The sequence below is a fragment of the Enhydra lutris genome, unplaced genomic scaffold (assembly GCF_002288905.1).
Source record: "Enhydra lutris kenyoni isolate GAN:26980312 unplaced genomic scaffold, ASM228890v2 scaffoldscaffold70, whole genome shotgun sequence".
Classification (NCBI taxonomy): Eukaryota; Metazoa; Chordata; class Mammalia; order Carnivora; family Mustelidae; genus Enhydra; species Enhydra lutris.
The window spans coordinates 7,598,085-7,619,275 of NW_019154154.1; the positions used below are offsets into that span (position 1 = coordinate 7,598,085).

The 21,191-nt window shown below is 43.0% G+C and overlaps 3 protein-coding genes across 3 annotated transcripts; 1 reads left to right on the forward strand and 2 right to left on the reverse strand.

Annotated features, from left to right (window-relative positions):
- Nucleotides 1-1,184: 1,184 nt before the first annotated feature.
- On the reverse strand, nucleotides 1,185-1,855 carry LOC111159859 (interferon alpha-1/2-like). The gene has a single exon (XM_022522510.1). It carries the CDS (start codon nucleotides 1,812-1,814, stop codon nucleotides 1,185-1,187), a length of 630 nt encoding a protein of 209 aa, XP_022378218.1. The 5' UTR covers nucleotides 1,815-1,855.
- Nucleotides 1,856-7,047: 5,192 nt separating this feature from the next.
- On the reverse strand, nucleotides 7,048-7,728 carry LOC111159858 (interferon alpha-1/2-like). The gene has a single exon (XM_022522509.1). It carries the CDS (start codon nucleotides 7,609-7,611, stop codon nucleotides 7,048-7,050), a length of 564 nt encoding a protein of 187 aa, XP_022378217.1. The 5' UTR covers nucleotides 7,612-7,728.
- Nucleotides 7,729-13,103: 5,375 nt separating this feature from the next.
- Nucleotides 13,104-13,217, forward strand: LOC111159876 (dolichyl-diphosphooligosaccharide--protein glycosyltransferase subunit 4-like). Its single transcript, XM_022522527.1, has one exon. It carries the CDS (start codon nucleotides 13,104-13,106, stop codon nucleotides 13,215-13,217), a length of 114 nt encoding a protein of 37 aa, XP_022378235.1.
- The last annotated feature ends 7,974 nt before the right edge of the window (nucleotides 13,218-21,191 follow it).

Consider the following 21,191-nt stretch of genomic DNA (forward strand, 5'->3'; position numbering starts at 1 on the left):
CCCACATTATTCCCAGATCCCATGCAATATTCTTCTCCACATCAGATGCACTGACTTCTCTTATTCATGCTCCCACCTGCTCCAGCATAGTCTCTGCTTATGCATTCAACCAAACCGACTCTTAGGAAGGTCAGCAAAGACATCTGTGTTTCTGACATCGCAGGCAGTTTCAATCCACATCTTCCAGGAATCCGCTGATGGTCTTCGAAGCACATTTACTTCCTTAAAGACACTCACCAGCATCCTCTCTTATCTCTGTGCTGTATGGCCAAGAGCCCACCATCTCCTTTGTGGCTCTTCTCTCCCCTCCCTTCAATGGTTGAAGAGCCTCAGAATCAAGTTTATGTCTGTTTCTCACATGACACGGTCTCCCTGCGTGACCACCTCTATTTCTGGCTTTGCCTGCTAGATGTGGACCTCAGCAATGGCGTTTCTTGTCAAATGCCAGCTCACCTCCCCCCGACACTGGACATACGTGCCTCTATGTCTGCCAGTGACCTGTCGAGGGGTCCACAGATTTTCTGTGTGCACTTTCTGTGTACTTCTACCTCTCTGTTCAGGCAGCAGGTGAGAGAAGTCACGTCCTTTCCTTCTTCATTAGGACACTAGGTAGGAGGATTGTTTATAGATTCCATCCCTACAGCAACCATATTTATATATCCCTACAACCAAAGATGTAGACATCAGGATCTGTATTTATTATGTCCTATAGCCTAAGGTCAACGTGCAAGTGTCTTAGAGAAAGTCAGTTGTTATTTCCAGTGTTAATGCAGTATGATGGTAAATGCATTCTGCTGTCCAATTTCCAACAAAGTTACACAATCAGACCTGGTGTTCCTCTTTGAAAACCCTTTTGTCCTTAAAGTTCCATAAAGAAGAAAATGATAAACTGATTACATATTATAAATATATTTTATTATATGATGCTATGTAAAGGTGCACATCATATTATATGAAAAAACTGAATCTTATCAATATTTACATAAATATTTAAATAGATAAATAGACATGAGCAAGGTCATCTGTAAGCAACTACTGCTTGTAGAGTTGACATGTTCTGAAAACACTTGACAAACTATGTTCATGTCTTCGCGACCACAGAATTAAGAGTCTCTGACACGGCAGAACTCTGGAATGTGTGATGTTATCAGTCAGAGGGAATCATTTCCATGTTGAAAGGGGTGTCACTTCCTGCTCTGCAATCTCTTATGCAAGGCCATTGATGCATACAAGGGTTTCATGGTCTCTGCTCGGACCATCTCCCAGGCACAAGGGCTGTATTGCTTCTCTTGTAGATAGAGGGAGATTCTCTGGAAGTAGTTCCTCAGGATGGAGTCCCCATTCATGAGGGGCATCTCTCCTACTCCCGCCTCCTGCAGGGGACAGGCTTCCAGGAGGCCCAGCTGCTCAGAAAGTCCCGAGCACAATTCCCCCAGGAGGGTCGTGTTCCAAGGAGCAGGTGAGGCCTCTGTGCAGAAGAGGTGGAAGGTCTTCTGGTTCGTCACATGGACGACAGAGAGGGCTTGAGCCTTCTGCAGCTGCTTGCCATCAAACACCTCCTGGGGGAAGCCAAAGTCATTTGTGTACTTGTCACAGGAGCTAGCAGACAGTCTCTTCATTTGTTGCAGGAGCATCAAGGCCCTCCAGTGCATCAGGCCGTGGTCCTGAGGCAGGTCACATCCCAGAGAGCCAAGGGAGTGGCAGCTGAGCACCACCAGGGCCACCAAGAAGGAGCAGGGCAGGGCCATGGGGGATCCTACAGATGGGGTGGGGTGGGCACGTCTGGGACCCGTGGCTCTAGGTTCTCTGAACATCTTCTCTTGTGCATGAGGCTTAAGTAGGGGACATAGGAGTTTTCGATTTCTGAACGTTTCCCTTACTTTCTACTTCTCTTTTTGCTTTCCTTTCTACACTTTTGCCTGGGTTGTAGAGCATGGGTTTCTCAACCGTTTCTTTTTCCTATTGCTGTCTCCTGATACTGTCTTTTGAATATTTATGAAATTGAACCTTCCAACAAAACGTGGTAACACAGATCTACAGTATATACAGTTATGTATGTATAGCTCTGCTTTATAGATTAAAAAAAGATCATTTTACTCCATTTATTTAATTCAGGGTTAAGATTGACTAAATATTTCAACTGAAAGCTATATTTTAAAGCTATTTATCCGTTATTGGATATCTAATTATGATGACTGATGTCTACATTTTCTGACTTAAATGGAAATATAAAAGTTCAATGCAAATTAAGTATTTCTAGCAGGACATAATAATATTGGTGTCCCTAGATACTGAGAATTATTCTAAATTGCTAACAGCCAATTATTATTCAATTACTATTGGATGTTTGTTTTTAGTTTACTGTATTTTAGTATGGCTTCAATGAGAAAATGATTTTTAACTTCACTTGCAGCTAGATACTCACCAAGTTATTCTCAAAATATTTTTTCTATTTAGTACCAGATAATATTCCTGATACAAGGAATTAGTTTTGAAGAATTAATTGATTATGTAGAATCTATTTGTATTTCATTTCCAAAGCCCACATCAAAACAAGGCTCAAATACCAGCAATATCCACAGAATGCCCATGGCATGTTAAAGCCTTGTTCCCAACCCTAACAACTACTTGTTACATTGTTGGAAGCAACTGGAACAAGTGTTCCCTCAGGTGGGGGGATGCTGTAATGGGGAGAGAACTTGTAGCTCCAGAGCAGGAAAGATGGAGAAAAACTCAGGACCTTCTGCTCACTGTAACTAGGAACCTATCTGCTATTTTTTAAAAAAGGGCATTTTTGTTGAAGTTCATGGCTTATAACACTAGCAGAGTCTGTTCATTCCAGGAAAGTTTTTGTTTCTGTTTGTTTGTGTTAGTTTGCTTGCTTTGGAGGAGTATCTCCCACCAGGGGACAGACTTCTACATACAACATGAGCCCATGTGCACACCTGGTCACTGTCTAGCCCACCTTGCCCCCTCGCTGGCAGCCTCCCCTGTAAAGACTGTGATGGGCCACAGAACAGCAGCCTCCTGCTCCCATCTCCTCTCTGCTCCTGCCACTGTAACATCACTGCAGTGGGGACATTCCCTCAGGTCAACAATAGTCACCAGGAGAAAAGAAAACAACAAGGCTGGGGCACCTGGATGGCTCAGTGGGTTAAGCCTCTGCCTTCAGCTCAGGTCAAGATCTTAGGGTCCTGGGATCAGGCCCCGCGTCGGGTTCTCTGCTCATCGGGGAGCCTGCTTCCCCCCACCCCTGCCTGCCTCTCTGCCTACTTGTGATCTCTCTCTCTCTGTCAAATAAATAAATAAAATCTAAAAAAAGAAAAGGAAAAAGAAAAAGAAAACAACAAGGCTTCTGCTAGGAGAGTTTCGAAAAAACCTGGAAATTTGAAACAACTTGTGTTTTTCTTTGTGGCTTTGTAATTGGAAGTAAAAAGGCCAGACAGAAACCACAAAGGAAAAGGAAGCAGCTGTGTGAATGGGCAGGAGAGGCTCCTGAGGAGGGAGGGTGGAGGGGGAACTCACAGGAGGTTTCTACACTGGGGGAGAGGGAAACACTGTGATTGGAGAGTGAAAGGATGGGATCTCAGTGGGCATGGAGAAAGGGGAAACGTGCTGTACCAGAATGTACAGAGTGAACATAGATACAGTGTATATGTATACATAATACATTATTGTGTAACTAATTACATTCAGTGGATAGGCCACTGTTCCCAATGGGTATTTTATTTTATTTTTTTTCACAATGATATTTTTGAGGATCAGCCCTTTGCAGTCAGTTATATGGAAAATGCTAAGAGAAGATAACTTTTTTAGGGAAAACATAAGATAATAGTCCCCATCTGTTAAACTCTCACTCAGTGGAAGATACTAGATGCTTTGAAATGTGCCACTTCATTATCACAACAGCTCTAGGAATATTTCTACCCCACTTTACATCTGGGGAAACTGAGCTACAGAGCATTCAAGTGAGGTTTTCATGATCAAACAAGATGGAAGCAAAATCCAGATGCAGGGCACAGTCCTGTAGTGCATGGGATAAATTCCTGCCTGAGGTTCCTCTTGGGAAATTCTGAATCTTCCCTTCTGCCACACTTCCTGGAGATCATTCTTCCCTGGTTTCGTCCCACCTGCACTGGCTGCCCCATCTCTGTGCCCCTGACAGGCTCCCCTACTCCTTCTCAGCCTTAAATGTCAAAGGTTCTCTGAAGCTTTAGGGCATCTTCTCATTTCACACTCATGTGAGACGGAAGGACTTTCAGTACCGTGCCTCGATTTCCAAATATGCAAGACACATTGCGATTTAATGTCTCCAGGACGTGCATTGTTGGAGAGTCCAGACTCACCCCTGCATCTCCAGTGGGTAGTCTGCTGTCCCCTCTTCCTGACTTTCCTCCTTCAGTCTCCTGGTCACAGATCCCCTTGGCCTCTAGCACTGTGGAGAGGTAGCCTCAGACTATTCTAGAGTGATTGCTTTCCCCCTCCCTCTGCTGGCAAAGCCAGCAGATTTCCATCTGTTCTTCACAGGGGCAGCCTAGCAGAGATTCCAAAGGTACAACTCACAAACCTGTGGACTCCACCGACTAGGGAGGACTGGACGTTGTAACTGTCCAGTGGAAACACACAGAGCCAAATGTTTCAGTGTTGATCCAGAAACCAGAGGATCCTGCAATACGTGAACATGTGAACAACTTCAGGCTAGCTCTGTCCTGAGGATGGAAGCCCTTAGGGACAGTCCTGTCACAGACACATTTTATCCACAATGCTGAGTAACTTAACACATTGTATGGCTGAAGCAGAAAGAGGAGTCCTTAGAAAGATGGAACTCATGGCTATGTGACTTAGTGTTGTAGGTCAAGAATATCATTTCCAGGTCCCTTTCTTGCTTTCTTCCTTTTTATCATTTCCCTTTCCTTATGTCTTTATTTGAATAAGAAGAGATGGGTCACCTGATTTTGACTCAGACTCCTTCCAAGGTAGTCATTCTGTTTCTTCTGTCTCAGATGGAGATGGATTCTCTGGAAGCACATTTTCATGGCCAGGGCAGGGCCCTCAAACTCTGGGGAGACTCCCCCACTCCTGTTGCAGGTACCACACAGGTTTCCAGGGTTCTGGCTGCCCCAGCAGGGGCGGGTTCAGGCAGCAAATGGCGGCACCCGGTGAGGAAGAGGGTGAAGGTCAGCTGCAGCATCTCATGGAGGACAGACTTGGCATGGACCTCCTGGAACTGGGAGCCACGCACCTTTCCCAGAGGAGGTGTCCCTGGTTCAGGAGAAGGGACTGATGCTCCTCCTCTGTGTCAGAAGCAGCAGGCCCACCTGTGAAGCTGCCTGGGGCCAAGAGGCAACTCACAGCCCAGAGCTGAGATGCTGCCTTGGGGAACCAGTAGGAGCCCAGCAGAGGGGATGGACGCTGCACCTGAGGGCTTCTGGTGGCCTGGGGGAACAGTGGGGAGTGCCCTGGGCCCCAGTTCATTTTCAGTTCTTTCTATTCATGAATCTTCAATAGAACTGGGTAGTTTTCATTTGCATAATGTTCCCGTACACTTTTCATTTTTGTTTGCTTTTCTTTATACAAGCTTTACATGGATTAAAAGACATTAGAAGGCATCACCCATTTCAATTATTTTTTGATTTTTTCATGGATGTTTAATTAGCCCAAAGAAGGTAAATTTCCCGGATCTATTTTCTATCTATAGTCACTAGCTTCTGTTCTGTTCCTCGTCTTTCCTCCACCGCCAGTGTGGTTTCTGGTGAGTGATTCAGTCAAAACAGCTGGTCCCCGTGGTCATAACCCTTCTACTTCCCAGATTTGTGGACCCTTTCCATGCACCCTTTGCAATGATGTCATTCCTTGAAGACTTTCTCAGCTTTGAAATAGACTCTTAACCAATATTCGCTCTTATGCTACTGCCTTAGGGACATTCGACCTTTGTTTGCAGTGTGGTTCTTTTCTCCCTTAACCAGGGGAGGCTTGAGGCACCATTTCTCATTCTACGCTCTCCTCCCAGGCAACCACTTAGCTCCTGGGCTTTACATGAATGGAGTGGCTTGTAAATGGCAGCACCTAGGATCCATTTTGTTTGTTTTGATTTTTTTTTTTTAAGGATTTTATTTATTTATATGACACAGAGAGACATCGAGCACAAACAAGGGGAGTGTGAGAGGGAGAAGCAGACTCCCAGCTGAACAGGGAGCTCGACACAAGGCTTGGATCCAGGACCCCGACATCATGACCTGAGCCAAAGGCAGACACTTAACCAACTGAGCCACTCGGGTGCCCCTGAACAATCCATTCCATAAAGAATAATCGCACTTGTGTGTCTACCATTGTGATGTAGAATGTATCTGATGCTTTTCCTTTCATTTCCTGACATGTCTGCTTCCTTTTCTACTTACAGAATTCATATTTTCCCTTCTTCGCACACTTCCCTTTAACATAACTGATATTACTTCACTATGATTTTTGTTCTGAGGTTAGATTTTCTACAAAATCCAAGATACCGACACATCATTGGACTTGTGAAGTCTGCCTTTTCCGTGAAGACAGCATGCAAAGTGACTTCCAGGGAGTCGATGCGATTACTTCTAATGTGAAAATGAAATAACGAGTGAGTGAGTTGTACAGTCTGTTCTTTCATTAGGTTATAATCAGACTTGTTTCCTGCTTCAATAAGAAACAAACACAAGAAGTTTTCTATAGAAACATTTAATGAACAGAAAATAAAGAATTTAATAAATGTAAGACATATATAATTCTCTTAACCACAAAGGGAAGGTACAACTAATATAATACAATAAAAAATAACTTAAATCTTACAAATAGTGAAATAAATAAATAGCTAAATAGGCAGATCAGCATGGTCATCTGAAAGCGACAGGTGTTTGTAGCGTTGACTTGATGTTTCTTAATACTCCTGAGAACATGTGACAAACTGATTCAGTTCCTGTCATAATGACAGCAGAAATGACAGTCTTTGACACTACAGGACACATGGGAGTGTGATATTATTATTCAGAGAGAACCATTTCGATGTTGAAAGGAGTGTCACTTCCCACTCCTTAGTCTCTTATGCAAGGCTGTTGATGCATACAAGGGTTTCATGATCTCTGCTCGGACCATCTCCCAGGCACAAGGGCTGTATTGCTTCTCTCGCAGATAGAGGGAGATTCTCTGGTAGTAGTTCCTCAAGATGGAGTCCCCATTCATGAGTGCTGTCTCTCCCACCCCCGCCTCCTGCAGGGGACAGGCTTCCAGGCGGCCCAGCTGCTCAGAAAGTCCCGAGCACAATTCCTCCAGGAGGGTCGTGTTCCAAGGAGCAGGTGAGGCCTCTGTGCAGAAGAGGTGGAAGGTCTTCTGGTTCATCACATGGATGACAGAGAGAGCTTGAGCCTTCTGCAGCTGCTTGCCACCAAACACCTCCTGGGGGAAGCCAAAGTCATTTGTGTACTTGTCACAGGAGCTAGCAGACAGTCTCCTCATGTGTCGCAGGAGCATCAAGGCCCTCCAGTGCATCAGGCCGTGGTCCTGAGGCAGGTCACATCCCAGAGAGCCAAGGGAGTGGCAGGTGAGCACCACCGGGGCCACCAAGAAGGAGCAGGACAGGGCCATGGGGGATCCTACAGATGCTGTTGGCCTGGCTGGGGTGGGCACGTCTGGGACCTGTGCCTCTATCTTCTCTGAACATCTTGTCTTGTGCGTGAGGCTTAAGTAGGGGACGTAGCAGTTTTCAATTTCTAAATGTTTCCCTTACTTTCTACTTCTCTTTTTGCTTTCCTTTCTACACTTTCTACTTGGGTTTGGAGCATGGGTTTCTCAACCATGTATTATTTTCTTTAAGTATTATCCTTGCCTACAGAATCTTTTGGATGTTTTTTAATTGCAACTTCCAAGAAAACTTAATAGCAGGTAGACACAGTATATATCGTTTTATATTGTATATTTGTCTGTGCTTTAAGATAAAAAAAAGTTTAACATTTATCCAATTCAGGGTCCAGAATGACTACATATTTTAAGTTAATAGTTATATATAAAGATATTGATGCTTAAATATGTAAGTAAATTTGATGAGTGATTTATAATTTCTTTACATGTATACAGTGTAGTATATGGAGTACATATGCAAATTAAGTATTTCTAAGAGGACATAATGATTACAGTGTACCTGAACATTTCAAATCAATCCAGTTTGCTAAATGCAACTGAAAAGTGGTATTATTTACTTAACATGGGTTTTCAGTGTATGGAATTTGAATGTTACCTCATATGACAAAATCATTTTTTTAAGATTTTTATTTATTTGAGAGAGAAGTAGATACAGAGAGAGTACAAGTAGAGCACCAGGCAGACAATGAGGGAGAAGCAGGCTCCCAATGAGCAGGGAGCCTGATGCGACGCTCTATCCCAGCACCCTGGGATCATGACCTGAGCTGAAAGCAGCTGCCCAACTGACTGAGCCACCCAGGCACCATGACAACATCATCTTTAACTTCTCCTGTTACTACGTACTCTGGAAGGTATTGTCAAAATGTTTTTTCTGTTTAACACTAGATAACTACTGAGGTGTTGAATGAGTTTTGTAGAGCTAAATCATAAAATTTAATGTATTTGTGTTTTCATTTCCAAAGCCTGCATCACAGCAAGCCTCTAACATCACCAATACCCACAAGACACCACTGCAGCTCACCAGTAAGAAAGATCACCTGTCCAGGTAAGACTCTGAGACCCAGGAAATGATGGAGGGAAACTCCTCCAATCTTAAGGATTCCTGTTATTCCTAGATTTGTCACACTGACCTTGAGGACAGTTTGTGTCCTCCAAGAATTCTGTGCCATTTTTTTCTTATGTAATATCCACTAAAACCAGTGAACAACGGTAAATAACACAGTTTTGTTAGAGCGCTCCAAGGCATTACAAGTGCCCCAAGGGGGAAGCCTGTTCTTGTCTGGGAGGAGGAGGTGTCAAGGTTCTAATTCCAGATGGCGGGATTTTCCCAGCAGCACCCACTGACAAGGTAGTTATCACTTCTACTAACCTCTTTCCTCTGCAGTGACTGAGTGTCCTCCACCTGGGCTCTCCTGGGCTCACTCCTGAGGACAGTCTGGCCATGTCCTGAGTACTCTAGATTCCCCTACTGTGCAGGGGCTGGTTTCCTTGTTAGCAAAGCACTTAATGCCCCTAGAGCCTTGCCCTTGCCTTTCCCCCTGGAGTGTTTGTGTCTGGGACCCTCTCAGTGCTGACCTCCTCGTCTCCTGACCAGGTATCAAACATGTCAACAGCCCCCAGATGCTGAGGGTGAACGTTTGTTTTCTCCAAGTAGAAAAAAGACCGATTATAATCCTTTCACCTTCCATAAGGGAATACATTTATTGTGCCATCACAGCTCCTAATTTTCTTTTTTTTTCATTGTTTTAAAGTAAACTCCACCCACATTTTTTAAAAAGTAAGCCCAACGTGGGGTTGAACTTACAGTATGACATCAAGATCTGAAGTTAGATTAAGAATCATATCCTCAACCAACTGAGCCACCCAGGATCCCCCATGGTTCAATTTTTTCTGAAACTTGACAACACTTGTACGTCCAAAATTTCTGAGCTGAGCACAAGGGATTCACTGACTGGGTCTCTCAGGAGAAACTTCCAGCACAGCAACTAATGACTTTCACTAGCTCATTCAGACTGTGTGTTTCCAGTAGGCAGCTTCATCTGGCCATCTGTCTGGTGCTCAGAATGCAGGGGGGTGAGTCCCAGGCGATGGTGTCAGGGACAAACTTCCTTGTTGCCTTTGCTTATTCATGGTGTTGCATTTTCTCCTTAAGTAACAACAACAAAGAGAATTTGAATTACTTAATATTTCCACTTGCTTTACAGGACATACTCTGACTTGCAGGTTCTGATCATGTTCTACCTCATTGTGAGGATCACACAGATGGAAGGAAGAGAAAGACCAAGGGGCTGCCCGTTTTCTCTTCATTTTTAAGACATCAGTTTTTTCTGTTTCTCATGTCAGCTTTCCTCGAAAGCAAAACATGTCAGCAGCTGTGTGTGTCGGGGGGAGACAACTGTTATGTCTGAACGTCACGAAAGTGTAAGAGTGGCCTGTCTGCTGAGAAAATGACAGAGTGTATGACAGACAGATTTCATGCAGCAACATTGGAGATGAGCAGCTCCAGCAGATGGGGGAAACGAAGGCTGTACTGAGTTATTGCAAGTTAGGAGTATGGCTGGCTCAGCCAGACGATCCCAGAAGACCAACTCTTGGGTCCCCATGAGGCTCTCAGTTTACAAGATGAGCCACCTCATTTTCCTTTCTTTCAATCCACATGTGCTCAACTCTAAGGAGAGATGAGAGGAGTCACACCAACCAGCTCACAGGAGACTGGCAAGCAGGACTCAGCTGCTCACTCTCTCTGGAAGGAGACAGGATCCTCGCCCTGCCTGAGAGCTCTGCCTATCTGATAAGTCCACTCAGGCCCGGAAAAGATTGCCTGAGAAATGCAGTTTGAAACAAGGGAAACTGAAAGATACTGCATGATTCTGCTCTGCACCTGGATTAGAATAATGATGAGGATCTTTTAAGATGATAACACTAAAGCTGATTGCAGTCTAACCCTTCTGAGATCCTTGAAACCATTACCTCTGTCTTCTCAGAAACCCCATTTGGATTCCGTTTATTTATGAAGGTGTTTGGAGAGAAACAGAAACCCAGAGGGAGAATTATTCAGATGAACCAATATCCAAGGTGGAACACAAAGGAGTTGTGAGATAATGGCTGGTCTGGAAGCAGCTGTTAAAAGATGTGAGGAATAGAAATGGACAGAGGATTCAAGAACCAGGAGAGGCCATGGCATGAATTCAGTCAGGTGGAGAGGGTGAGGGATCAAGGATTCTAGATTGCACTATAGATGCCAAAGTCTTGTTGATTGTGGTTGTGTATGGCAACAGGGGGTATGGGAGGAGTCAACTGCATGATGGACTTGAAGTTCCAGAGACAAGTTGTCAGGATCCCTTTTCAATACTCATGAGAGTGGGGAGGAGTCAAGATGGCAGAGAAGAAACAGGCTGAGATGACATCAGGTAGCAGGAGATCAGCTAGGTAATTTATCAAACCATTCCCAACACATACGTTCTAACAGAAGATCAAAGCAAAGAAGAGCAGCAAATCTAGAAACAGAAAATCGACCACTTTCTGAAAGGTGGGACCTGCGGAGAAGTGAATCCAATGCGATGGGAAGATAGACCTCGGGAGGATGGTCTGGCTCCCCGCAAGCATGGGAGCAATGGAGCACAAAATCAGAACTTTTAAAAGTCTGTTCCACTGAGGGACATTGCTCCAGAGGATAAGCCGGGGTGAAGCCCACAGGGGGACAGCATGGTCTCACGTCCTGCAGGGTCACAGAAGGGTCGGGGGTGTTTGAGTGTCACAGAGCTCCCAGGTATTAGAGCCAGGAAGCTGGTTACAGAGACTGAGCTGAGGAATGAGCTCTGAACTCGGAGTTACCTTAAGCTGTGATCCATGGCATAGGCAGGCCCCTGCTCTGTGAGCAGGGACCCCACAAGATCCTGGGAGACCCTCCCAGAAGAGTGCAGGGATATACTGGGTTTGGAGACTCCAGGCAGGGCTGTGTGCCAGAGACACTTGGTCACAGGCTGGGGGAGATCAAAGCGTGGCTAGAGGCCAGAGAGATGCGAATGATTGAGCACTTTTCTCCAAGGGTGCACTGAGGAGTAGTGCTCCGAACTCTCAGATCCTCCAGGCCAGAGATTGGGAAGTCACCATTTTCATGCCATCCTCCAGAACTCTATGGAAAGCGTTCAGGGAACAAAAGCTCCGAAGGGCAACCCCAGCGGATTACTTAGCCCGGCTCCTGGTAAGGGCCGTACAATTCCGCCTCAGGCAAAGACACTTGAGAATCACTACAACAGGCCCCTTCCCCAGAAGATCAGCAAGAAATTCAGCCAAGACCAAGTTCACTTACCAAGGAGAACAGCAGAATTCCAGAGGAGGAGGAATTCTATGCTTTGCATGGAATTTATGGCTTTCTCCCCATGATTCTTTAGTCTTGTTAAGTTAATTAAGTTTTTAAAATTTTTTTTTCTTAAGCTAAAATTTTTATAACCTTTACTCTTTCCTCTTTTAACTTTTTAAACCAGTTTATCTTAACAATACCTTAAATTTAAAAATCTTTTTTGAAACTTGATCATTATACTTATATTTTATCCTTCATTGTATCTACCTTTATTGTTTGTATACACATAGGGTTTTTTCTTTTTAAAAGTTTTGGGATAAAACTTCTTCTAATAGCTCAAAATAAAACCTAAATCTAGCACAGGTCTTTGTTCTAGTCTCCAGCCTGAGCAAATTCTCTCCACTTATCCTATCAACTCCTTTTTTAGAAATTTTTTTTAAAAACTTTCATCTTTATAGTCATATTCCATCACTTCATCATGTTTACCCTTATTGTGTGCGTGTGTGTGTGTTTTTTTCATTCTTTAAAATTTTGGGAAATAGTTTCTTTTAAGAGACTAAAATATTCCCAAAATTAAGTGGGTGACTCTGTTCTAGTCACCAATCTAATATATATATATATATATATATATATATATATTTTTTTTTTTTTTTTAATTTTTTTCTCTGAACACTTTTTAGCCAATTTCTTCCCCCCATGTTTTGGGGTCTCTTCTGATTTGGTTAGAGCACATTTTCCTGGGGTCCTTGCCACCCTTTTAGTATTTTATTCGCTCCTTCATATATTCTTATCTGGATAAAAGTACAAGGTGGAAAATTCACTGAAAACAAAAACAAAAACAAGAACAAGAGTCAGTACCAAAGCCTAGGGACCTAATCAATACAGACATTGGTAATATGTCAGATCTAGAGTTCAGAATGACGATTGTCAAGGTGCCAACTGGGCTCAAAAAAGGCATGGAAGATATTAGAGAAACCCTGTCTGGAAAAATAAAAGCCCTTTCTGGAGAAATAAAAGAACTAAAATCTAACCAAGTTGAAATAAAAAAAGCTATTAATGAGGTACAATAAAAAATAGAGGTTCTTGACCTCCAGCTAGTATGCAGACTGCATCACGGGGAGCGTAGCTGATTAGGATGATCACAGATGTGCAGCTCGCCATCTTCACCAAAATGCTGGGCTTGTCACTCTTCCTGCTTTTCGTTCTCTATCACTATGTGGCCATCAACAATCCCAAGAAGCAGGAATGAAAGTGGCACTTTCTCCACCCCAGGGTTCCAGGACATAGTCTGAGGCAAGATGGAGGGTATGAGGGGCCTTCAACTTCACTTCACCCTTCTACCCATCACAACATACAAAGCAACTACACCTGGATTTTTTCAAACAACTTTTATTTCCTCAAAGTCTTCCTTAACCCTATGAAACAAGAAGCTGCCACTGTGTAGGGCCCAGTATAGGAGTTTTTTTTCTACTCCCTCCCCCCAATATAAAAATATAGATATGTTTGAAAAAAAATAGAGGTTCTTACTGGTAGGATAAATGAGGCAGAAGAGAGAATTAGTGATATAGAAGACCAAATGACAGAGAATAAAGAAGCTGAGCAAAAGAGAGACAAACAACAACTGGACCACGAGGGGAGAATTCGAGAGATAAGTGATACCATAAGACAAAACAACATTAGAATAATTGGGACTCCAGAAGGAGAAGAAAGAAAGAGGGGAGCAGAAGATATATTGCAGAGAATTACTGTAGAGAATTTCCCTAATATGGCAAAGGGAACAAGAATCGAAATCCAGGAGGCACAGAGAACTTCCCTCAAAATCAATAAGAATAGGTCCACACCCCATCAGCTAATAGTAAAATTTATAAGTCTTAGTGATAAAGAGAAAATCCTGAAAGCAGCAAGGGACCAGAAGTCTGTAACATACAATTGTAAAAATATTAGATTGGCAACAGAGTTATCTACAGAGACCTGGCAGGCCAGAAAGAACTGGTGTGATATATTCAGAGCACTCAATTAGAATAACATGCAGCCAAGAATACTATATTCAGCTAGGCTATCATTGAAAATAGGGGGAGATATAAAAAGCTTCCAGGACAAACAAAAACGAAAACAATTTGTAAACACGAAACCAGATCTACAGGAAATATTGAAAGGGGTCCTCTAAGCAAAGAGAGAGCCCAAAAGTAGTAGATCAGAAAGGAAAAGAGACAATCTACAGTAAGAGTCACTTTACAGGCAATAAATACAGTGGCACTAAATTCATATCTCTCAATAGTTATCCTGTAAATGGGCTAAATGCTCCAAGCAAAAGACACAAGGTATCAGAATGGATAAAAAACCACAACCCATCAATATGCTGTCTACAAGAAACTCATTTGAGACCCAAAGACTTTAGAAGTGAGATTTAAAGTGAGGGGGTGGAAAACAATTTACCATGCTAATGGACATCAAAAGAAAGGTGGGGTGGCAGTCCTTATATCAGATCAATTAGATTTCAAGACAAAGACTGTAATAAGAGATGAGGAAGGACACTATATCATACTCAAAGGGTCTGTCCAACAAGAAGATCTAACAACTGTAAGTATCTATGCCCTTAACATGGGAGCAGCCAATTATATAAATCAGTTAATAACAAAATCAAAGAAACACAGCAACAAGAATACAATAATAGTAGGGGACTTAACATTCCCCTCACTGAAATGGACAGATCATCCAAGCAAAAGATCAACAAGGAAATAAAGGCCTTGAGTGACACACTGGACCAGAGGGATATAACAGATATATTCAGAACACCCAATCCCAAAGCAGCAGAATGAAACTGGACCATTTCCTTGCACCACACACGAAAATAGACCAAAATGGATGAAGGACCTCAATGCGAGAAAGGAATCCATCAAAATCTTTGAGGAGAACACAGGCAGCAACCTCTTTGACCTTAGCCACAGCAACTACTTCCTAGAAACATCACCAAAGGAAAGGGAAGCAAGGGCAAAAATGAACTGTTGGGACTTCATCAAGATCAAAAGCTTCGGCACAGCAAAGGAAACAGTTCACAAAACCAAAAGACAACTGACAGAATGGGAGAAGATATTTGCAAACAACATATCAGATAAAGGGCTAGTATCCAAAATCTATAAAGAGCTTAGCAAACTCAACACCCAAAGAACAGGTAATTGAATCAAGAAATGGGAAAAGGACATGAAAAGCCATTTCCACAAAGAAGACATCCAGATGGCCAACAGACTCATGAAAAAGTGCTCCACATCACTCGGCGTCAGGGAAATACAAATCAAAACCACAATGAGATACCACCTCACACCAGTCAGAATGGCTCAAACTAAGAAGTCAGGAAATAACAGATGCAGGGGAGGATGGGGAGAAAGGGGAACCTGCCTACACTGTTGGTGGGAATGCAAGCTGGTACAACCAAACTGGAAAACAGCATGGAGGTTCCTCAAAAAGTTGAAAATAGAGCTGCCCTACAACCCAGCAATTGGACTCCTGGGTATTTACCCTAAAGATACAAATGTAGTGATCCGAAGGGGCACGTGCACCTGAATGTTTACAGCAGCAGTGTCCATAAGAGCCAAACTATGGAAAGAACCTAGATGTCCGTCAACAGATGAATGAATAAAGAAGATGTGGTGTATATATATAAAATGAAATACTATGCAGCCATCAAAGGAAATGAAATCTTGCCATTTGCAGTGATGGGATGAAACTAGAGGGGTTATGCTTAATGAAAGAAGTCGATGAGAGAAAGACAATTATCATATAATCTTCCTGATTTGAGGAAGTTGAGAGGCAAGGTAGGTGGTTTGGGGGTAGGAAAAGAATAAATGAAACAAGATGGGATCAGGAGGGAGGTAAACCATAAAGAGACTCTTAATCTCACAAAACAAACTGAGTGTTGCCAGAGGAGAGGGGGTTAGGGAGACGGAGGTGAGGTTATGGACATTGGGGAGGTTGTGTGCTACAGTGAGTACTGTGAGGTGTGTAAACCTGGGGATTCACAGACCTGTACCCCTGGGGCTAAAATACATTATGTTAATAAAAAAATCAAAAAAATTAAATAAATACTCATGAGATATTAGATTTTTCTGCCAACGAGATAGATGTTTGCAGCTGGGACTAGACCCTCCCCTTCCAACACATTGTGGGCTGCTGTCCTGTCAGGGTCACCCACAGTGGGGTCACTACCATGGGCCACATCCGCCTAGAAGAATTCTGTCTTCCCAGCGTCCACTTGAACCTTCTCAGTCTCAGGAAGGACACAGAGAGACAGTTGACTAGATGCTGCCCTACTGCCCTACTGTTCCACCTCCTGAGGATAAGTCACTAAACCAGTGGACACTTTCCCATTTCTGTTCTCCTTCCAGGTTCCCACACTGCTGCTGACGTTCAACACTTTTATGTTTCCAGACGTCAGCTGTGGTTTTCTGAGCAAAGGAGTGTCCTACTCCTGGTGTAACGAGAACTTAAGGAGTGCTCCAACACAGGAACAGTTGAGCTCTGGGATTCTTTGTGCAGGGGCCCTGGAATTAGCATTTTTCTGTGTGGGACTGGATTTCTGGGGGCCTTAAGCTCCACAGCACAGCAATCAGCTGACAAGAGAGTGGAGGGTAGGCAAGTGCACACTCTGGCTTCTGACGCTGCCAAACCTTGGCTGCTTGTGGCCAATAGTGCAGGGTGATGTCTCCCAGCCTGTGTCTGGGCACCCAAACCTGAGCACTGCCTCCTCTACATCGCCTGGCAGGCTGAATAGAAATGCCTGGGGATGGAAAGTTGGCGGGAGTCGGGGTGCCTGGCTGGCTCAGTCCTTTAAGCATCTGCCTTGAGCTCAGGTCATCTCATGGTCCTAGGATCGAGTCCTACATTAGGCTACCTCCTCAGTGGGGAGTATGTTGCTCCATCTGACCTTCCCCCATCTCATGCTCTGCCTCTCTGTCCCTCTCAAATAAATAAAATCTTTGGAGGAATCAAGATGGTGGAGAAGTATCAGGCTGAGCCTACATCAGTTAGCAGGAGATCAGCTAGATAGCTTATCTAAACATTGCAAACACCTACAAATCCAATGGGAGATCGAAGAGAAGAAGAACAGCAATTCTAGAAACAGAAAATCAACCACTTTCTGAAAGGTAGGACTGGCAGAAAAGCGAATCCAAAGCAACAGGAAGATAGACCGTGGGGGCGGGGCTGGCTCCTGGCAAGCGGCGGAGCAACAGAGCACAAAATCGGGACTTTTAAAAGTCTGTTCCGCTGAGGGACATCGCTCCAGAGGCTAAACTGGGGTCAAGCCCACGCGGGGTCAGCGTGGCCTTAGGTCCCACAGGGTCACAGAAGGATCGGGGGTGTCTGAGTGTCCCAGAGCTTGTAGGTATTAGAACGGGGAAGCCGGCTACAGAGACAGAACCGAGGAGTGAGCTCTCAGCTTGGGGTTACCTTGAACTGGTCGCAGCCTGGGTGAGCTTGGAGCGCGGCCAGAGGCCAGGGAGACGGGAGTAATTGGGTGCTGTTCTCTGAGGGCACACTGAGGAGTGGGGCCCTGAGCTCTCGGATCCTCTGGGCCAGAGACTGGGAGGCCACCATTTTCATTTCCAACCTCCGGAACTCTACAGAAAGCGTTCAGGGAACAAAAGCTCCCGAAAGCAAACCGGAGCAGAATACTCAGCCCGGCCCCTGGTAAGGGCGGTGCAATTCCGCCTGGGGCAAAGACACTTGAGAATCACTACAACAGGACCCTCCCCCAGACGATCAACAAGAAACCCAGCCAGGACCAAGTTCACCTACCAAGGAGTGCAGGTTCAATACCAAGGAGAGCAGCGGAATTCCAGAGGAGGAGAAAGCAAAGCATGGTACTCATGGCTTTCTCCCCATAATTCTTTAGTCTTGCAGTTAATGTTATTTTTTTTCAATTTTTTTTCTTCTTCTGCTATTTTTTTTAACTTTTACCCTTTTCTTTTTTAACGTTTTTAAACTAGTTTATCAAATATATATATATATATGTATTTTTTTTCTTTTTTATATTTTTTCCTTATTTGTTTTCTTTTAAAAATTGTTTCTTTTTTTTTTCTGAACCTCTTTTTATCCCCTTTCTCCCCCCTCACGATTTGGGGTCTCTTCTGATTTGGTTAAAGCGCATTTTCCTGGGGTCTTTGCCACCCTTTTAGTATTTTAATTGCTCCTTCATATACTCATCTGGACAAAATGACAAGGCAGAAAAATACACCACAAAAAAAAAAAGAACAAGAGGCAGTACCAAAGGCTAGGGACCTAATCAATACAGACATTGGTAATATGTCAGATCTAGAGTTCAGAATGACGATCCTCAAGGCTCTAGCCAGGCTCGAAAAAGGCATGGAAGATATTAGAGAAACCTTCTCAGGAGATATAAAAGCCTTTTCTGGAGAAATAAAAGAACTAAAATCTAACCAAGTTGAAATCAAAAAAGCTATTAATGAGGTGCAATCAAAAATGGAGGCTCTCACTGCTAGGATAAATGAGGCAGAAGAAAGAATTAGTGATACAGAAGACCAAATGACAGAGAATAAAGAAGCTGAGCAAAAGAGGGACAAACAGCTAATGGACCACGAGGGGAGAATTCGAGAGATAAGTGACACCATAAGACGAAAAACATTAGAATAATTGGGATTCCAGAAGAAGAAGAAAGAGAGAGGGGAGCAGAAGGTATATTGGAGAGAATTATTGGAGAGAATTTCCCCAATATGGCAAAGGGAACGAGCATCAAAATCCAGGAGGTGCAGAGAACCCCCCTCAAAATCAATAAGAATAGGTCCACATCCCGTCACCTAATAGTAAAATTTATAAGTCTTAGCGACAAAGAGAAAATCCTGAAAGCAGCCCGGGAAAAGAAGTCTGTAAAATACAATGGTAAAAATATTAGATTGGCAGCAGACTTATCCACAGAGACCTGGCAGGCCAGAAGGAACTGGCATGATATATTCAGCGCACTAAACGAGAAAAACATGCAGCCAAGAATACTATATCCAGCTAGGCTATCATTGAAAATAGAAGGAGAGATTAAAAGCTTCCAGGACAAACAAAAACTGAAAGAATTTGCAAACACCAAACCAGCTCTACAGGAAATATTGAAAGTGGTCCTCTAAGCAAAAAGAGACCTTAAAAGTAGTAGATCAGAAAGGAACAGAGACAATATACAGTAACAGTCACCTTACAGGCAATACAATAGCACTAAATTCATATCTCTCAATAGTTACCCTGAATGTTAATGGGCTAAATGCCCCAATCAAAAGACACAGGGTATCAGAATGGATAAAAAAACAAAACCCATCTATATGTTGCCTACAAGAAACTCATTTTAGACCCGAAGACACCTCCAGATTTAAAGTGAGGGGGTGGAAAACAATTTAAAGTGAGGGGGTGGAAAACAATTTACCGTGCTAATGGACATCAGAAGAAAGCAGGAGTGGCAATCCTTATATCAGACCAATTAGATTTTAAGCCAAAGACTATAATAAGAGATGAGGAAGGACACTGTATCATACTCAAAGGATCTGTCCAACAAGAAGATCTAACAATTTTAAATATCTATGCCCCTAATGTGGGAGCAGCCAACTATATAAACCAATTAATAACAAAATCAAAGAAACACATCAACAATAAAACAATAATAGTAGGGGACATTAACACTCCCCTCACTGAAATGGACAGATCAACCAAGCAAAAGATCAACAGGGAAATAAAGGCCTTAAATGACACACTGGACCAGATGGACATCACAGATATATTTAGAACATTTCATCCCAAAGCAACAGAATACACATTCTTCTCTAGTGCACATGGAACATTCTCCAGAATAGATCATATCCTCAGTCCTAAATCAGGTGTCAACCAGTATCAAAAGATTGGGATCATTCCCTGCGTATTTTCAACCACAATGCTCTGAAGCTAGAACTCAATCACAAGAGGAAATTTGGAAAGAACCCAAATACCTGGAGACGAAAGAGCATCCTTCTAAAGAATGAATGGGTCAACCAGGAAATTAAAGAAGAATTGAAAAAACTCATGGAAACAAATGATAATGAAAACACAACGGTTCAAAATCTGTGGGACACAACAAAGGCAGTCCTGAGAGGGAAATATATAGCGGTACAAGCCTTTCTCAAGAAACAAGAAAGTTCTCAAGTACACAACCTAACCCTACACCTAAAGGAGCTGGAGAAAGAACAAGAAAGAAACCCTAAACCCAGCAGGAGAAGAGAAATCATAAAGATCAGAGCAGAAATCAATGAAATAGAAACCAAAAAAACAATAGAACAAATCAATGAAACTAGGAGCTGGTTCTTTGAAAGAATGAATAAGATTGATAAACCCCTGGCCAGACTTATCAAAAAGAAAAGAGAAAGGACTCAAATAAATAAAATCATGAATGAAAGAGGAGAGATCACAACTAACACCAAAGAAATACAGACAATTATAAGAACATAGTATGAGCAACTCTACGCCAACAAATTTGACAATCTGGAAGAAATGGATGCATTCCTAGAGACCTATAAACTACCACAACTGAACCAGGAAGAAATAGAAAACCTGAACAGACCCATAACCAGTAAGGAGATTGAAACAGTCATCAAAAATCTCCAAACAAACAAAAGCCCAGGGCCAGATGGCTTCCCGGGGGAATTCTACCAAACATTTAAAGAAGAACTAATTCCTATTCTCCTGAAACTGTTCCAAAAAATAGAAATGGAAGGAAAACTTCCAAACTCATTTTATGAGGCCAGCATCACCTTGATCCCAAAACCAGACAAGGATCCCATCAAAAAAGAGAACTACAGACCATTATCCTTGATGAACACAGATGCAAAAATCCTCACCAAAATACTAGCCAATAGGATTCAACAGTACATTAAAAGGATTATTCACCACGACCAAGTGGGATTTATTCCAGGGCTGCAAGGTTGGTTCAACATGTGCAAATCAATCAATGTGATACAATACATTAATAAAAGAAAGAACAAGAACCATATGATACTCTCAATAGATGCTGAAAAAGCATTTGACAAAGTACAGCATCCCTTCCTGATCAAAACTCTTCAAAGTGTAGGGATAGAGGGCACATACCTCAATATTATCAAAGCCATCTATGAAAAACCCAACGCAAATATCATTCTCAATGTAGAAAAACTGAAAGCTTTCCCGCTAAGGTCAGGAACATGGCAGGGATGTCCATTATCAC

Bases quoted from the DNA above. Each gene is read 5' to 3' on its own strand.
- LOC111159859 (XM_022522510.1), bottom strand. From the start codon at position 1,814: ATGTTCAGAGAACCTAGAGCCACGGGTCCCAGACGTGCCCACCCCACC.
- LOC111159876 (XM_022522527.1), top strand. From the start codon at position 13,104: ATGATCACAGATGTGCAGCTCGCCATCTTCACCAAAATGCTGGGCTTG.
- LOC111159858 (XM_022522509.1), bottom strand. From the start codon at position 7,611: ATGGCCCTGTCCTGCTCCTTCTTGGTGGCCCCGGTGGTGCTCACCTGC.